This window comes from Polyodon spathula, unplaced genomic scaffold (assembly GCF_017654505.1).
Source record: "Polyodon spathula isolate WHYD16114869_AA unplaced genomic scaffold, ASM1765450v1 scaffolds_3165, whole genome shotgun sequence".
Lineage (NCBI taxonomy): Eukaryota > Metazoa > Chordata > Actinopteri > Acipenseriformes > Polyodontidae > Polyodon > Polyodon spathula.
In genome coordinates, this window is record NW_024474629.1 from 1 (window position 1) to 12500 (window position 12500).

The window sequence follows — 12500 nt, forward strand, 5'->3', positions numbered from 1 at the left end:
TAGGATGCTGTGTTGTCCAGTGGTTAAAGAAAGGGGCTTAATACTAGGAGGTTCCTGGTTCCTGATTCAGTGTGTGTGCATCTTGTAAGTGACTCTGCAGAAGCACTTGTTGATGCATAATGAACTCCTTAGGCCCTGTAAATTGATTTGGATAAAAGCATCTTCTAAATGACTAAATAATAATAATTCCACAAAGACCACTCCCTTTGTGAAATTGCACTGATTTTTGTCCAGTTAGTTTTTTTGTTTACAGTCCACAGTGCTTTGACAATAGAAATTGCATAGACTACTGTCTCTCGTTTTTTTTAAGGTAAACGGTTAAACTACGGCCCTCGAGGACCAAATTATATACAAGTAGCATGTATTTATTTATTTTTACCCTTTATTCTGATTGGGTTGGATTCACTGGGCGACTCCAGATTTCCACACTAGTATTATTTACATTACCAGGACTACTGCCATCTACTGGACAACAGTAAAAACGACCAAATGTCAGTTTCAGTAGAATCTTTATTATCGTAATTTTTAGAACCATTAATTATTATTACGCTATTATTATTGTATTACATGAATATATGGAAATATGAATATCCATTTTGTAAGGTATTTTTAGTTAGCACCTTTACTGATACATACATTTAAAAAAATGCTTGTGGAATTTCAATAGACTTAACTTTGTAATCTATCGTATTTTGGGATTACTTGAATCCTCTCCACCCCCCTCACACAATGACATGTTCACCAAAGTAAAAAGCAATTGCAAAGTTTTAACCAGTTTATAAATAAATAAATAAATAATAATCTGAAAAACAGAAGGGAATTGTTCGACAGAAAATGAAAATGATATTATTGTAATCATTTTTTGCTAAAGAAAGAATGATTAACGTACTAATAAGGTAGTAACAGCAGGTTAAACCCAACTCAAACCCAGTGAAACAGCTACAAAGCTTGCATCTCTCCTGGATATCAAAAACAGGCGGATCGAGTTTGTTACTGGTCCAGCGTGTTACTACCAAGTGACTACAACAGCTTGCAAATGTCAACTTCAGTTATTTATGAGCCTCTAAATAACAGAATTAAGCTAAATAACATAATCTACTCTGAGCCATTCTGACCATCAGCTAAGCACGGTGTTTACTTTCTCTCCGTGAATATAGTGTATCTGTCTGGGACTGCAGGTCAGTGCTAGTTTTGAATACCTGGTCTATGCACGTCTATCGTCAATGAAACGGATGACTCCATTGCACCAAACTGACTAATTCAGAGTGGGTGTCCAACCACGGTAGTGTTCTTTTGTGTGTTACCCATAGTTGCAATTCAATGATAAGTCTGAAACTATTTTTTTTTGTCATTGCAAACATATCATTAAGAACTGCAGCAAAACACCCCAAGCATTTGGCTGAAAATAGCAGTAATGAATCGTAAATAGTGATTAAATACACAGAATGCCTGAGGGCAAAACAGGCAGTCATGTTAAAAATAAAATAAAATAAAACTGAATCTTCATATATTTGTAACCTAAAGTTCATTTTAAAGGAATACAATAAGCAGTAATAATTGCAAAACACACCAAAATTATTTAGGTAAATGAGGTTTTCATTCGGTATCTTCTTTGTATCAGTATTTAGTTATTTTAAGCGAGTAATATTACAATATTTTCCGAGGAACCAATGTATAAACATTAACAGTTAAGAATCATGTCCTTACAACATATTCAAATGCTGTACTGTATTCTGTACGCCTTTACATCTAAACTCATATGTACTTAACATTTAATAGCACTGAAAAATAACCATTGCCAAAAAAAAAAAAAAAAAAAAAAAAACCTAGCAAGACTCTGAAACAAGCAGCAACAGGTTTACATGAAACAGACAACAGCGCTGAACTGACTGTCACATGACACCCACATGACTCCTTAGCCATCATGGCCGCAACCTCAGTGTTTCAGAGGCTGAGAACTGGATCTAAGTTGGGAGCGCAATATGACCAGGAAGGCAACCTTATTCAGGTATGACGGACCTAGCCTTAAATAGAAACCATGCCGGAGGATTTTTTGGCATGGATTGGTGAAAATTGTACGCGTTTCTATTCGATTTCAAAAGCGATTCTTAGAACGCTGGCCTCGGACTTCATGAAGAATAATAAACAAAATAACGAAACTGGACACGAATTAAAAAATAAATAAATACAAATAAATACTGTTTTTAGTGTTTTTTTTTTTTTTTTTTTTAAGTAACACTAAGCTGTTTAAATGCAACCATGGCTTGTTTATTAGTAAATAATTATTTACGTTACATAATTGTGTATTGTACAGAATAACTCTCCATTGAGTATGTTGTGATGTTTAAATACATATTTTTGAAAGTACTTTTTACATGCCTAACATTTGTGATTCAAGTACAATTTCAAAGTAAAACATTGAAACAGCTGCAATAACGTGTGTTTCGGCGTCAGATTATTTCCAGGGTTTACGCGGCGTGTCTCTAGGTTACCTGCCCTTGAGAGACATAACAGGAATGTTGTTGTTTTCAAAAGACGGTTGTCACGAAAAATGAATCATATGTTCTAGCAGTTTATTGGTAACTGTAATAGTTTGCATTCGTTCTGAATTTCAATACCCTATTATGTGAAGTGGACCTCTATGCACGTTCACTGCGATTCCAAGTCATGTAATCCTGCGATGTCACAGACGCTGCCATTGACTGTTGACTAACCTTCTTGCTGTATAGCAAAGCACAAGGACCTGAATGATCTAGTGCTCCAGTCATTCTGATTTGCTATTATGAGCCCCCTGGTCCTTTTTGGAAAATTATGATAATAAAACCGATATGATTGATTTGAATGCACTCAGCCAGGTTCAGTTAAATCCCGACTCCTCCCACAGCCACACCTTACTGTAGTGGAAATCAGTAACCGTTAGCAAAATCAGTTTTGATTGGTAGATCGTGTCCGTTAACTTTGCCAGGGTACTGTATTGTAGATGCACACTTTCTTTCTAATGGAGTTTGCTAGAACAGGATTTAGACTGCAAATCATTCAGTGAAAATACAAGTGCAATTCAATTACTGGAGAAAAAAATAAATAAAACCTAGCCAACAGGGACCTCTAATGGAGAATACAACATACCCTGACATGTCCTATTTGTCTCAGTTAATGGTTTAATTTCCAGTCTTTAATACAGTTTACACATTGTAGTGAAGTGTTAGGGGATATTGCAAGTTTTTTGATGCGTGCATTTGAAAGTTAATCTTTCCTTTTTTATTTAGGTTGAAACGCGTGAAGATGAGGAGCAGAATGTTAAATTGGCAGAAATCCTGGAGCTGTTGGTGGCAGCAGGGTACTTCAGGGCTCGGATCAAAGGGCTTTCTCCGTTTGACAAGGTGCAAATAAAGTTAAACAGCTCTGAGTATTACGTGTTGAAAGACCAGTATTGCACATGCCTCCGCGCTTTTTGACAAGCAAGGACGACATTCTGTAAAACAAAACATTCTAAATTGAGACCCCTGCAAACCAACAGCTTTTATTAAAAATTATTTTTAAAGTATACTATAACTGTGTTCTGTGTTAAAAATGAGTTTATATAGATATAGCATAGCTGTCATCCCATGCACTTAGATTTAAGGAATATATAGATATGAGATTATATACTATATATAGATATATAATATATTAATAGATATATTTCCTTAATCTAATTGCATGTGTTACAGCTATGCTATATCTCTTATAACACTTCTATATATATATATAGTCCTTTAATCTAATTGCATGTGTGACAGCTATGCTATATCTGTTCAGATATCTTTGCGTATGCTTGATTACGCCCTCAAACTCAATAAATCACAGAAGTGATTTGGGGGAATTACATGCTAATCATATGATCTCAGTAATGTAGTGTCCATTGTTCCTTATGTAGTTTGTTCAAAAGATCCATCTGTATATGGTTACATCTGTATATTTTTTTGATCCTTCTTATTACAGGTTGTGGGTGGGATGACCTGGTGTATTACAACCTGCAACTTTGACATAGATGTAGATTTACTTTTTCAAGAAAACTCTACAATTGGTCAGAAAATGTAAGTTATAACAAAAAGTCCTGAAGCATGGGAAGAGAAGCCAAATTATATCGTAATGTATGCGTAAAATATTGGGCTATGTCGGCATTTGCATGTGAAGATTGGATTTTTTTAAAATGTGATCATCAGCAGTTAAATTCATGCAGTTTGGTTGAAGGAAAATGTTAGTAATATATGCACACATACAAATTACAGCAATATCAGTAACATAACTGCAAAGAGACAGGCATTTCCGTATGGATTTGTATACTTGCAATAACTTGTGCTAAAGAATATCCTAACTTTTGTCAGAACTGGAAAAGCAGAAATTCCTTTAATCTTAATTGCATATGTGACAGCTATGCCATAGCTATATAGCTACAGTATAACATCAACAAAAATAGCAGGATTTCAAGATGCCTACTTGTTTTCACTACAGAATGGCACTAAATGATTTCTCAAAGTATAGTGGAAAGCATTGTATTTAATGCTGTATGTGGTTTCCGAAATATGTGCATGGCTAGTTGTTTGTGTGAAAATATATTTCAGAGTCGTCATGGTTTTTTGTCTGTCCTTTATTTAGTTTTTCACAATGTGTTTACATAGAACCAAATTACTTTTTAATGAGGTAGCAGGCTGCTTATTTTCCAAAGGGTTAGTTAAAATTTTAATCTTAATAGAGCCAGGGATTCAGATAATTAGAAGCACTCACCTCTGACTTGCATTGTTTCAGTGGTTTTCTGTACATATTTCAATTGGAAAGGGAGAGAACACTTTGTATTAACACAGTATGTCAGCTGACACGTTCAGATAGAAAACAAAAGCTAATTGTGGATATTTATTGTTCCTTTGTTTTTTCTATTTAGAGCGCTTACTGAAAAAATTGTGTCTGTCTTGCCGAAAATGAAATGCCCTCATCGTCTAGAGCCTCACCAGATCCAGGGTCTTGACTTCATTCACATTTTTCCTGTTGTACAGGTAACTAACTATATATACTATATTGTATTTATCTTTAAGCCCACAGTTACTACTTACAGCGGCATTGTCCTATAAATGACCTATTTCAATTGGGCTGTGTTACAGATTAAGAAACTTCTTTTTTTTTTTTAACCAAACAATATTTATTTACTGATATATTTTTTACAGGAAATATCCATAGTTAATATTTTCAAAAAGCATTTAAGTATTTCTTAATTTAATATATAACTTCTAAGCCTATATATATCTAGTATATGATAATCTATATATATATATATATATATATATAATGTGTGTGTGTGGTGTGTGTGTGTGTGGTGTGTGTGTGTGTTATATTTATGTTTTTTTTCAGTGGCTGGTCAAACGTGCCATTGAAACGAGAAGAAATGGGAGATTACATTCGGGCATACTCTGTGTCACAGTTTCAGAAAACACATAGCATTCCAGAGGTAAGACTTAATGAAAAATATTGAATATAAAGTTACCTGAATGAATCTTTTTCTCGACAAACACATACATTCCAGAAGGTACAACTTATTTATTTAGAAAAAATAATAATAATAATAATAATAACTCGGACCCTATTGTACTAGGTCAATTTGTATTAATTGATTTTCATTTTGCTCACTGACAGCTTTTAGTTTAAAGCCGGTAACATTTGTTTTCTGTTCATCTGTGTCAGGATAATGATTTTATGCAGAGAAAAGAGAAGGCCATTAAAACAGTAATGGATGTTTCTGTAAGTATAAACGATTCAAGCATTTTGCATATTTCATTCAAAGAGATGTAATTTAACAAAACTGTTTAATTTACCAACAGCTCCTTTCAATAGTGCTTTTCGGTAGTGTCACAGAGTACTTCCACTATTGTGAATGTTAATTAATAGATAAAGACTGCATTCCATCTAAGTCGCCTCTGTTTTATCCCTCACTATGAGATTGGCAGATGTCCATTTGAGCATTTTCATTCATTATTCTTTGTATTTTTGATACAGGAGGTTTATAAGCCTCTGCGGAAATACAAGAGGCAGGTTGATGCCGAGGAACTAGTTGATGAAGAATCCAGAGTACACTCCACATTGCTGGAGTATGGAAGGTAAAGACACACTTTTTAGATATACAGGCTCCAACCTCCAAGGAGTGCTAAGAAACAATTCCACGAAATGAAATCCACCGTCATGATACCTCTTATTAGCACTTTACAACATTATCACTTGTGTAGTGTCTTTTCCTTGTTTTCTTTCTTTTTATATGTATTTATTTTATTTATTCATTATATACTTCAGTGTAGGATATACAACACAGATGAAGCAAATGCCACATGTGCTATCAGGTAGATTTATTCAAATGGACAAGCCAAACTTATACTGAAGAGGTATCCAGGATTTAAAAACATAGCAATATCATGTTTTTCAGTAAGTATTTATACTGAGTTAGAACCCCACATATTCTTGTTGTGTGTACTACTGTGGACAGTTCATATTCTTAAAACCAATAACCATGTCTTACTGTAATGTACAAATCCGTTTTCAATATCACTCTCTGAAAGCGGATTTACACGTTGCAACAAACCAAAAATAGACCACACTCAGGAAGAGTCCTTTATTTTATAAATACTAGAAGTTCAGTTATTGCCAGAAGAAAATGCATTTTATATTCAGTTTAAACCTACAGAATATTTGTTTCTATTTTTAAAATTCTTTAGATGTTTTCTTTTTTCTTTAGTGCTTGTTTTATTTCCTGCTTTATTTTCTTGCATTTTCTTCTTCTTCCTTCTTTTCTTACCTTTTACTTTTCTATTCATTTTATTACTTAGACTCCCTGATTACATACTGTGAGTATATTATTCACTGATTCTAGTGTTCAATATTTTCTGAGCTTACTGTGTTATTGCCACTAATTTAGAACTGTGAATGCATGAAGATTGAAGTTCTAAACATTGCTGGTTCAATGCGTAGGAGAACTAACACTTGAACTGCAATTGTGCTTTTCTTGTGAGGACCTTGTACTCTGGAGCAGGCATGTAGATTTAGTTGTGATTATACTCTATGTAGATTAGTTAGATTAGGTAATGATAAAGTATAAATATGTTAGTCCATATATATTTCACTTATTTTGACGGTTCATAGCCCCTTTTAAAAGACACAAGAATTGAAGTTTAAATAGCATTACAGAAGTTAAAGAAAAATGAAAACAAAAATCTAACTCCCACATGGAGTACTAACTAAAGTTTGGGTGAATTCTTCTTAACTGTCACACTGGACAGCTAAGCTGTTTACCAGTCACAAAACAAGCACAAGAAAAAGAAAAAACATATCAATTAAAAATAAAAAAACGAAAAGTCGTCATTAGGTAAGTATTCACCCCCTTTGCTATGACACACCTAAATAAGCTCAGGTGCAACCAGTTACCTTCAGAATTTACTCTCTGAAAAGATTCTGTAATCCGACGAAACAAAAATGGAACTGTTTAAGCCTAAATTCAAAGCATTGTGTCTGGCACAAACCCAAAAACAGCACATCACCTAGGTAAAACCATCCCTACTGTGAAGCATGGTGGTGGCAGCATCATGGTATGGGGATGCTTTTCATTGGCATGGACTGGGAAGCTTCTCAGAGTAGAGGGAAAAATAGATGGAGCTAAATACAGGCAAATCCTTGATGAAAACCTGCTTCAGACCTAAGACTGGGATGGAGATTCACCTTTCAGCAGGACAATGACCCCAAGCACACAGCCAAAGCGACACTGGAGTGGCTTAAAAACAAGAAAGTGAATGTCCTAGAGTGGCCCAGTCAAAGCCCAGACTTGAATCCGACTGTGGCAAGACTTGAAGATTGCTGTCCACCAACGATCCCCATCCAACTTGACACAGCTTGAACAATTTTTCCAAGAAGCATGGGAGAATATTGCATGATCCAGATGTGCAAACCTGGTAGAGACTTACCCCAAAAGAATACTTATCTAATCAAGGCATTTCATTTTTTTTTATTTTTCATTAACTCTTGTTTCACAATAAAAATTATCTTGCCTCTTCAAAGTGTTGAGTAGGTTGTGTAAATCAATTTAAATGCATCAAGATTTCAGGTTGTAACACAACAAACTGTAAAAACGTCCAAGGGGGGTGAATACTTACTATAGGCGCTGTTTATACCCCAATTCTAGTTCTAATCAGAACAGCCGAGCTGGAGTTCAGTCCGTTCTTGCTCATTAACAGCCACTTCTCAGCCTGTCGTGAATGTGCTTGCATTCGCTTAGCTTGGCTATCACTTGTTAGAAAGACACCTTTTTTCTAGTTGCTTGTGTGACGCAACCTGGCAGGGGTAGGTTATTTCTCCAGCACTGTCGTTTTATCTGTAATAACTAAATGTCAAATAGTTATATAGTTTAATGGTGATGTGTAAGAGCATTGTAGATCATATTTAGTGTTGAGTGGACAGGTTTCATTATTTATTTATTTTTAGATGAGTTCAGATATCAGATATCTCGTGTTAAATTGACATTTTACAGTAAATAGTCTGAATAAAAGAAAAAAGACAGAGGAGCTATCTTGCTGTGCTTTGAGACAATTTCAAAACATAATTGTTATATTTACTGTTTTAATACTGAAAGCGTTGATGCCAAAAAAAAAAAAATAAGTTGGCAAGTTTTGTTTTCATGCTTGTTAATCCCAGCATTATAATCAGTAGGCTCACAGTGTAATCAAGAACGGACAGCTTTAATTAAAGTATATAGTGAAGGTGCCTGTGCATATATCAAAGTTATCTTTTTACATGAATATACAGTGCATGTAGGTCATGGTGATCTACTTTGAGATTGTGACTTATTAACATACTTGTATATTAGTTGTTTTAACCTTATCATTCCCTGCAAGATACGATCATATTAGGTATTGAACCTTATGATTTTTTTGATCCATAGCCATCACACACACACACATTGGACTACTGAGTCAGAAAAAGAGTCATGGTTTTGGCTGAATTCATCATTGGCTGAATTCACTACAACTACATTTCTGTGACAGTCTTCATGAAAAACTGTAGAGAGGTCTAGAAATAGCAGACTAGAAGTTTGTGCTGAAAGAGTTAATTTTGTGTGTGTGTGTGTGTGTGTGTGTGTGTGTGTATATATTCAAAGTTTTGCACCCAGTTTACCAATGCATAATCTACTACTGAACACTCTTTATTGGAATGCTTCAGTCATGCTAAAATACAAACAAGCATCTGTTTACTGAAATATTTACAAGATAACATACAGTTAAAAACTCAAATTAAGCCACAGATGTGAGTAAAAAAAAAAAAAACTGTTTCTTAACTTAAACATTTGTATGTATTGTAGGCGATATGGATTTAGCAGGCAAGCTAAACAAGACAAGGTAAGAACTGTATGAAGCTTTACTTTTCAAAACACTATTAGAAATGTCTCAAAAATCTCTTAAGAGATTTGCTTTTGCCACCTCAACATTTCCCTTCATAAATATTTAATTTCAATCATGGATGCACATAAATCACGGACAGATATCTTTTTAATAACCAGTTTATTTCTAGCCCTCGAGATCACTGCAATGTAAAACTGTGCTCTGGCAGTTTCTTTTTGATACACACCTGTTGTCCTATAGGCTGAAGATAAGAAAGCGTCTTTGACACCAGGGCTGCCTCCTGGCATGTCTGAAGTGTCGGAAGAAGAAGATCTGCAAGCTGCTGAAGAGGTACTAATGCTATAACAGAGTGCATTGTAAATAAATAAAGTAATTATGTGGAACAGGATGTAAACATATTTAATTGTATGTGTCTAGTCACTGCTGTGACATACTCTGGAAATGTGTAACTTCTTTGCTTTGTTTTTTCTCAGCTTCGCATTAAAACGTTGATGACCGGAATGGCTGTCATGGCAACTGAAGAGGTAAGACATGCTAGCCTACTGTGTCGTCATTTTAGGGCTTTCTAATAAAGTACTTTTATAATGATTGGCTAATATCCTGAATCACCTTTTTATGAGCAGAAGGTGCCTTCTCTGCCTTTTTAAAAATGTATATTTAATGCATTTTATAATGTCCTGTATGCAGTCAACACTGCAGGGTCAGTAATGTATTGATTGCATTGTTCGTTAGATACAACATTAAATGTAATGAAGATCTGAATGTTATTGCAGAGTTGCTTTTCCTTTGTAAAGTTGTCATCTGACTAGGTTAACCTTGAATAAGAGATCTGTAATCTAAATTCTGTTCTCCAGAATGACCCTACTTCCCAAACTTTAGAGGGTAATCAGTAAACTTATGCAAAGCATGCTGCCTCACCTGAAGCTGTTGCAATGTGTTGGACGTTCAAATATTGAAATATTCCACAACCAGAGATTTTGTTATAATATCTCTCTAACTTGTTTTTAAGGGGAAACTGACTGCAAGCACAGTTGGCCAGATAGTAGGACTTCAGTCTGAAGAGATCAAGCAAATTGCATCTGAATATGCGGAAAAAGTAAGTGTTAAATTGATGCACCTGTTTTACTACATGCTTTTAGTCATTTAAGAGAATATTTGTGCATGTGCTGCACTCACCCCGAATTCATCTTGCAGCCCTCGCTGTGTTCAATAGCTCAGATGCCATCTTGTTTCTTTGTTTGCAGCAGTCGGAGCGCTCTGCTGAAGACCGGCCCGAGAGGTTTGGAGCAGCCCAGCAGCATCGCAGACTGGTGGCATCTCTCAACAAACAGATTGCTCAGAAATCCAAACAAGTGGAAGAGGTAAAACAGTTTATAATCATTGTCCAAAAAAAAAAATTTAAAAAAAGTAAAGTAGTTGAGATTATCTGAATACTGCTACCATGCAGAGAATATACTGGAAAGCTTAGCACAAGAGCTCACTCACTTTACAGTGTTCCAGTAATATAAAATAACTGAAAGAATGCTGGTTATACTGGTTTATATATATATATATATATATATATATATATATATATATTATATAAGTATATAAATACTGAAAAGTATATTGGTTATATATATATAATAGTAATATCAAATACTGATAAGTATACTGGTTATATATATAGAATATTGATGTGATGAAATTTGTGTGATGTAAAAATCTCGTAGGAAGAAGCAAACACATAATTTATTTCTCACTATATAAGAGCAAATTGATTTGGCATAAATGCTGGTCACAACTTGTATCCGTTACTTATTTTGTTAGTGAACTTGAACTGGTATAGAATTCAAAAGCATGGAAGAATTTATGCAATTTTGAACTAGTCAAACAACGGCATCTTCATGCATTTATTGCCCTGTTTTAAAGCAAGTGAAAGAGCAAAAGCATTTTAGAGAGGACTACATGCGACAAAACTAACAGGAACCTTCTCTGAACAATAATTCCTCTTTCTGTAACTAAATTCTTTCTTAGTAGTTTCATGAATTTACTTTTTTTTTTTATTCCTCTCAGAAAATCTGCCTTTGCCCTACCAGCTTGTTACAAATCTGCATGTTTTTTTTTTTTTATTAAATACCAGCTGCAAGCTAAACATTTGGAGGTCCAATCGGGATATGAAGAAGCCAAGCGTAAATTGATGGAGGTAAGAAACACCAGCACAGTTTATTTTTGAAAATATTGTAAAACTAAAAACTGGTTCTTGTTTAATACTGGATTACACTAGCTGGCATGTCCAACCCCAGATTAATCCAATGCAAATTAAGGGACAAAAATACAATGCAAAGGCTTGTCAATTCTTTAGATGTAACTTTTTTTTTTATATTTATGAATTTCTGTGATGTGAAAACTGATGTTGTAATTACAAACTGGGTGCCTTGTGTTTTTGGTGGTTTTCCCTGCCACTGTGTGTACCTGGACTTTCTCATTATGAAGCTTGTTAAAAGCTGAATCTTATTAGATGGATAAAAAATATCAAAAACACTGCAGGGCTAATTAGCAGAGAGCAGAGGAAAAGAGCACAGATGGTTTCTAAAAAAAGATGCATATTTGCAAGTAACAGCACGTATGTACCGATGACCATGAATATATTATTGTCTTATAGTCCAGTCTGTCTTAACACGAGGAATCCCGTAGTGGTGGTTCAAGGACTTCTGTTATGCATTGAATAAAAGTAACAATTTATTTCAGTAGAATACACTGTAAAGATCAAGGCAAAGGATCCAAACTGATGGGTAACAGAAGTGTTATTCATGCTAGTGATTGCAGCAGTGGGTCTTGGCTTCAATCACTGCATTGTCTGGGCATGGATGATTAAATGATGCTTTGATAACCCTAGAATTTTTTATTTTTTTTTTAAGTGTCTTCTGGGCATCCTTTTGTAAGAGCTCAGTCATTGTCAGGTGATTTGAACTTGTGAATATATGTGGCAACCCATTCAACAGTGGTAGAATATAAAGCCAATGATACTTGTCCAGAGTGGAATGCATAGGCACAGCTGGGAGAAAACCCTGCTGCTACCCAGACAATCCTTAACTCTTTCTATAATAAAGG

General features: G+C 34.7%; 1 protein-coding gene across 1 annotated transcript in view; it reads left to right on the forward strand.

Annotated features, from left to right (window-relative positions):
• Positions 1-1918: 1918 nt before the first annotated feature.
• LOC121311350 (coiled-coil domain-containing protein 93-like) overlaps positions 1919-12500 on the forward strand; it is an 11696-nt gene continuing 1114 nt past the window's right edge. Inside the window, 15 exon segments of the mRNA XM_041243925.1 lie at positions 1919-2008; positions 3267-3380; positions 3982-4076; positions 4922-5033; positions 5386-5408; positions 5410-5482; positions 5716-5772; positions 6028-6128; positions 6849-6866; positions 9368-9404; positions 9648-9737; positions 9881-9931; positions 10417-10503; positions 10652-10768; positions 11530-11592. Of these exon segments, the coding sequence (XP_041099859.1) occupies positions 1925-2008; positions 3267-3380; positions 3982-4076; positions 4922-5033; positions 5386-5408; positions 5410-5482; positions 5716-5772; positions 6028-6128; positions 6849-6866; positions 9368-9404; positions 9648-9737; positions 9881-9931; positions 10417-10503; positions 10652-10768; positions 11530-11592 (1122 nt within the window). The 5' untranslated portion in view covers positions 1919-1924.